Below are 7,500 nucleotides of genomic sequence, written 5' to 3'. Positions count from 1 at the left end.
TGCACAAGAACATACTATATATGTACACTCATACATACACACATACACACGCCGCACACACACAGGCACACACACACATACACATACACACACCGCACACACACAGGCACACACACACATGCACACACACACACACACACGCACACACGCACACACACACATGGACACACCCTTGTATGCACTGATGTGAGAGCTCCTATGCACTGGCATGGACTGTTTTTCCTACACACACATGCACAGGAAATCTCTGTTGAGTTTGAAGGGAAATAGATTCTGTAATACAGGCATCCAGGCAATTCCCAGTACCCAGGACTCACTCGCTCGCTCACACACACACACACACACACACATACACACACACACACACACACAGACATAAACACACACGTCCTTATGCTCACACATACATGCATGCACACATAAGCACACACACTTATGGAAATACACACGCTCTCTCTCTCACACACACACACACACACACACACACACACACACACACACACACACCTCCCCTCTCCAGCATGGGGAATGAGAATCAATGTCACAGTCACGCGGGCACAGGGGAGACACGCTGCCTCTGCCTTCTACAAGAGACACTAAGTGTTGAGCTGCCGTGACAACATAATTCCACCACTCAGGTCCCATCGAGGGGGAGTCGATACCCAATCAGAGTGAAGCGGCTACCACCCCCCCCCCCCACACACCCCCCCTGCTTTTAATGATACCTCAATCAGAGGTGCGGCAGTCAACCCTGGAGATGCACGCATACACACTGAGATGTAAACACACACACACACACACACACACACACATATGCACATGCACATGCAGGTGTTCATATACACACTCTCAAATACACTTACACACACACATCCAGAACACATATAGACTCTTAAGTACACACATACACATACACACACGCACACGCATGCATACAGCCATGGATGCGCACACATACACATTACTCCAGGTCGTTCACTCTCCAATATCCTGTCCCTGTTGACCGCTTATCATTGATTTTAGAGTTTTTATATAGGCTTTCACCTCAGTACTGAAGACAATGTCATATTTAATGACAGCCTGTCTCAGCCGCAGCAGCAGCTACACAGCAGAGGGACATGTGACAGGGGGACACACAGCAGTGAGACACACAGCAGTGAGACATGTGACAGAGGGACACACACACAGCAGTGACACATGAGACAGAGGGACATGAGACAGAGAGACACACACACAGCAGTGACACATGAGACAGAAGGACACACACATGTGACAGGGGGACACACAGCAGTGAGACACACAGCAGTGAGACATGTGGCAGAGGGACACACAGCAGTGAGACACACAGCAGTGGGACATGTGACAGAGAGACACACACACAGCAGTGAGACATACAGCAGTGAGACATGTGACAGAGGGACACACACACAGCAGTGAGACATGTGACAGAGGGACACACACACAGCAGTGAGACATGTGACAGAGGGACACACACACAGCAGTGGGACATGTGACAGAGAGACACACACACAGCAGTGAGACACACAGCAGTGAGACATGTGACAGAGGGACACACACACAGCAGTGAGACATGTGACAGAGGGACACACACATGAGACACACACACAGCAGTGAGACACACAGCAGTGAGACACACACACAGCAGTGGGACATGAGACAGAGGGACATGAGACAGAGGGGGACACACACAGCAGTGAGACATGTGGCAGAGGGACACACAGCAGTGAGACAGAGGGACACACAGCAGTGAGACAGAGGGACACACAGCAGAGGGACACACACACAGCAGTGAGACACACAGCAGTGAGACATGAGACAGAGGGACACACACACAGCAGTGGGACATGAGACAGAGGGACACACACACAGCAGTGGGACATGTGACAGAGGGACACACAGCAGTGAGACATGAGACAGAGGGACACACACACAGCAGTGGGACATGTGACAGAGGGACACACACACAGCAGTGGGACACAGCAGTGAGACACACAGCAGTGAGACACACAGCAGTGGGACATGAGACAGGGGGACACAGCAGTGAGACACACAGCAGTGAGACACACAGCAGTGGGACATGAGACAGAGGGACACACAGCAGTGAGACACACAGCAGTGGGACATGAGACAGAGGGACACACAGCAGTGAGACATGTGACAGAGGGACACACACATGAGACACACCAGAGGGACACAGCATAGTGCCATTGCTCTCTCAGTCAGTGCTGTCCACAAACATACATAATGGACCTCTATGTTCCACAATGTTCTAGAGACAGGGGGCAAGGATGTGAGAAAACTGCGTCCACACCCGTAAAGGCCAACGCCCACATTAAGATGACGCCCATCAAGACATTCAAAATAGTTTTCACATTTTCTTCTCTCCTACCCATTTTTCTCATTGATGTCTTTTTGTGTCTCTCCCTGTCTCTCTATCTCTGTCCTCCTCTCCCCCCCCAAAGCCTGCAAAACCTGCGGAAGGAGAAGTCTCGTAACGCAGCACGCTCTCGCCGGGGGAAGGAGAACTTCGAGTTCTTCGAGCTGGCCAAGATGCTTCCGTTGCCGGGGGCCATCACCAGCCAGCTGGACAAGGCGTCGGTGATCCGGCTGACCATCAGCTACCTCCACATGAGGCACTTCGCCAACCAAGGGGACCCGCCCTGGATCCCCCTCATGGAGGGAGAGAACCACTGCGCCAAAGGTGACCCCCATCACGCCACACACACTTTTAAAATGATCACGCCACACACACTTTTAAAATGTATCTAAAGCAGCAAGCCCCCCCCCCCCCCATCGCGCCACACACACACTTTTAAAATGATCACGCCACACACACTTTTAAAATGATCGCCACACACACTTTTAAAATGATCACGCCACACACACTTTTAAAATGTATCTAAAGCAGCAAGCCCCCCCCCCCCCCCCCCCCCCCATCACACCACACACACTTTTACAACAGCAGTAAGGAGTTTTGGTCTAAACCCTTGCAAACAACCAAAAACGGCACAGTTAGCACTGATAAAAGCTTGCTAGCATGTTAACTTGTAGCATTGTATTTGATGAATATATGATAAATGACACTGTCGTGCTGAGAACGTTTTTTGTCTAGTACAGAATTTTATAGAATACACAGAAGTCTATAGAATGCACAGAATTCTATAGAATGCACAGAATTCTATAGAATACACAGAATTATATATTCCATGGCCTGGGCGATTAGATAGAGCGACAGGTGTGTTAATCTGTCCTTCACATGACCATATACCACCAAAGTCAATTGAAGATAATACCAAATGAGTTGCCTATAAAGAATTTGTTTACCTCAAGAAGAGGAATATTGTGGCATTTTGTTGCTTTGAAGAGGCAGTTATGCAGCATTAGAAAGGGTCAAATGGACATAAGCAACTCTCAGTATGAATGCTAGGTAGTGGCGTGTTAAAAACAAAGCATCTGATTGGCCGGTCTGATTTTGTTACACCAATCAGATGTGTGAATACTGATGTCCCAAGTGACTCAGGTGACTCGTGATTATGACTGACCACCAAATGACACTGATAAAGGTCACGGCAGCAACACACACACACACACACACACACACACACACACACACACACACACACACACACACAGAAATGATAAAGGACACGGCACAAGTGACTCAGGTGATTATGACTGACCACCAAATGACACTGATAAAGGACACGGCGGCTCTCATCTCCAGCTTTATTACTGGCTGATTCATTCAATGATTTAAAGGTCACACACACACAAACACACACACATACACATGCACACACACACACACAAACACACACGCACATGCACACACACAAACACCAGCGCACACACACAAACACACACACACACATACGCACGCACACAAACACATGCACACACACGAACACACGCACACACACAAACACACTCACATACACATGCACACACATTAACACAAACACGCACACAAAACCAACACACACAAACACACACTCACACACACACACACAAACACAAACGCACACAGACACAAACACACACACACACACACACACACAGAGACAACATCTCCACTCAGCTGAGCACATTTCCTTCACACACACACACACACACACACACAAACAGAACGAACCAATCATCATGTTTACCGAGCCACTTGAGCAAGAAAACGCAGCTCAAGCGCTCCTTGAACGCCGTCTGTCACTGTACACATCCACCCCTGACACGAGCGAGCGAGCGAGCGAGCGTCCATCTTTGAGTGGGTCCCTTCATCAGTGTGACATTAGCAGGGAACGGAGGCCGTCTCGGTGGAAGTCGGTGGAGGATGCGGCCGAGGCGGCCTGCCGGTGAATACAAATGTGTGATTCATTTAAAGGAGGGGCTGAAATGGAATAGGCTATTATTGTCTCGCCAGCAGTCTGTGGATTAAGAGGGCAGAGATGGTCTCTCTTCGGAACTGACGGGGAAAATGCAGAGAGGAGAGGTACACACACATACACACGCACACACACACACACACACACACACACACTCACACACACTCATTCACAGGTTTAGGCAGCACACACACAAGTCCGTTTACAGGCACATACAGACTTGCAGTTATGCACTCACGGATGCACATGTTTTCTCAGATATTCACACACACACACACACACACACTCGGAAAAGAGCAAAGAGCAAAGTGCAGTGCAGACAGTACACTGACAAAATGCAAGCAGAGACACTCACACACAATAACACTCATACACGTGCAGACACACACACACACACACACACACACACACAGAAAAGTAATTGAGATCTCGCCACTGGAGTAATCGCACCTCAGTCATGCGGATCTAAGCGCTGTCTCCCTGCAGTAACACATATGGCGGCTCAGTTTAATACATATGGCAGCTCAGCTTAAAGCACAACCACCCAGTAGCATATGACACCCAGTAGCTTATAACAGGACCACCGAGTAGCTTATAACAGCTTATGACAGGACCACCCAGTAGCTTAAAACAGCTTATAACAGGACCACCCAGTAGCTTATAACAGGACCACCCAGTAGCTTATAACAGCTTATAACAGCTTATAACAGGACCACCCAGTAGCTTATAACAGGACCACCCAGTAGCTTATAACAGCTTATGACAGGACCATCTATCAGGAACCAGCACTAGGAACCCCTGCGATAGAGAATAAACCACTGCCAAACCACCAAACACATGGCCAACTCTGTGGTCACGCTCACATCAAGGCCAGGATCATTTCACCTTCCTAAAGGGCTTTTGCATGTGAATTAGGCCACCATACTGGACAAAAAACACAGGAACTGGACCACCTCTTTGCCTTTGGCCACTCAAACTGGCTGGCTGGTGATGTTGCACACAAAACCTCAGCTGTATAAATCAGTTCAGAACCCTGGCCTGCAGGACACTCAGACAGCAGTTTGGGCTTTTATCCACTGGGCACTCATCCCCCACACACACACACACACACGCATGTGAGCATGTGACCGATGCTTTTAGCCAAAGCGACTCAGATGAGGATTTAACGGTATCTCACCGGCATTTACTTTACCAGTATCTCACCGGCATTTCCTTTACCAGTATCTCACCGGCATTTACTTTACCAGTATCTTACTGGTATTTCCTTTTCTACTATCTTACTGGCATTTCCTTTACCAGCATCTTACTGGTATCTCCTTTACCAGTATCTTAGTAAATGGTTCCAAAAGACCCTTAGCAACTCCAGAGAGAAATAATGGCTAATATTTTGGTGAAATCCCATGATTCTCCCATTGACTTCAATGGGGCGAGTACTTACAGTGCATTTATGTGTGTTTGTGTGTGTGTGTGTGTGTGTGTGTGTGTGTGTGTGTGTGTGTGTGTGTGTGTGTGTGTGTGTGTGTGTGTGTGTGTGTGTGTGTGTGAGTGTGTGTGTGTGTGTGTCTGTGTGAGTGTGTGTGTGTGTGTGTGTGTGTGGGTCAATGTTGGCAAGCCAGTCATTGTTAGCATTTGCAAGCCAAGTATGTTGGCTTTTAGCTAGTTAGTTTGCTATTTCTAGACAGAAGTTGTGTAACGCCACTTTCACCACTGGCCTTGTGAGAGTGGCGTCCATATCAACCCCTCTTTATGATCTGTCAGTCTGCCTACAGTTCTCATTACTGCCCAGGAGCTATCAAAGGACTGCAGATGACAGGAATTACCCACGACCTGTTCTCTCACACTCTCACACTCAAGAGAAAAAGACAGAGGGATAGAGAGAGATGGAGAGGGAGGGGTAGAGACGAGGAGATAGAAAGGGATAGATAGGAGATATGGAAAGAAATGGAAAGAGAGAAAGGCAGAAAAGGGAACAGGAGGAGGAGGAGGAGACAGAGAGGAGAGGGGGATGTGTGAAGTGGAGATGGAGAGAGAGAGAGGAGCAGAAAGACAGGGATAGAGAGAAAGAGAAAGAGGAGAGGGGGGAGGAGGTGTGAAGTGGAGATGGAGAGAGAGAGGAGCAGAAAGACAGGGATAGAGAGAGGGGGGAGGCGATGGGGAGGAGAGAGTGTGAGTATACAACGAACACAAAAGGAGGGGTAAATTATCGGTGCGATTCGCAATTACAGAAATTAACTACATAACCAGGAGAGCGTAATTACAAGGGTGGCCTAATTGCTATTATTACCGAAAGGAAACAACTCAGCAACGATTAGACACTTGTGCGTGTGTGTGTGCGTGTCTCTCTCTGTGTGTGTGTGTGTGTGTATGTGTGTGTGTGTGTGTGTGTGTGTGTGTGTGCGTGTCGTTGTGCGTGTGTCGGTGTGCGTGTGTATGTGTTGTATTGTGTGTGTGAGTTCTGGCAGGTGTACATGTTTGTAAAGGTCACAAGAAACAGTGAACAGTGTGTGTGAGTGAGTGTGTGTGTGTGTGTGTGTGTGTGCGTGTGTATGTGTTTTATTGTGTGTGTGAGTGAGTGTGTGTGTGAGTGTGTGTGTGTGTGTGTGTGTGTGTGTGTGTGTGTGTATGTGTGTGTATTAGCTGTTTCTACAATAGACATCTCCCCTAACTCCCATGATGCTTTGCGTGGTCCGACAGAGTCTCCCCTAATTCCCATGATGCTTTGCGTGGTCAGACAGAGTCTCCCCTAATTCCCATGATGCTTTGCGTGTTCAGACGGAGTCTCCCCTAATTCCCATGATGCTTTGCGTGGTCAGACAGAGTCTCCCCTAATTCTCTAGGGTTTCCACATGGAGAAACATGTAAATTATTACAACAAATATCTGATCTATTGTTTTTAACTAACAGTCTGTAACAGGTTTAAATATATGATCTATTGTATTTAAATAACACTATGATATACTATGATCTATTGTATTTAACTTACACGATGTAACAGGTGTAGAGGACAACAGCAGAAATTATGTTGAACATTAAAGCAGCATAATAAATAATACGGCCGTAAACATTTACAAAACATGACGGCTGTAAACATGCAAAAGAGCCC

General features: G+C 47.7%; 1 protein-coding gene across 1 annotated transcript in view; it reads left to right on the top strand.

The window, feature by feature from the left end:
* The window catches only part of npas1 (neuronal PAS domain protein 1), a 57,734-nt gene that overhangs the window by 19,902 nt on the left and 30,332 nt on the right, over positions 1–7,500 (top strand). Inside the window, exon 4 of the mRNA XM_031573966.2 lies at positions 2,484–2,722. Within this exon, the coding sequence (XP_031429826.1) occupies positions 2,484–2,722 (239 nt within the window). The remainder of the gene's footprint in view (positions 1–2,483; positions 2,723–7,500) is intronic.

Source organism: Clupea harengus, chromosome 9, assembly GCF_900700415.2.
Source record: "Clupea harengus chromosome 9, Ch_v2.0.2, whole genome shotgun sequence".
Classification (NCBI taxonomy): domain Eukaryota; kingdom Metazoa; phylum Chordata; class Actinopteri; order Clupeiformes; family Clupeidae; genus Clupea; species Clupea harengus.
The sequence above is the reverse complement of the archived record's forward strand: the minus strand, read 5'-3'. Positions and strand labels throughout refer to the sequence as shown.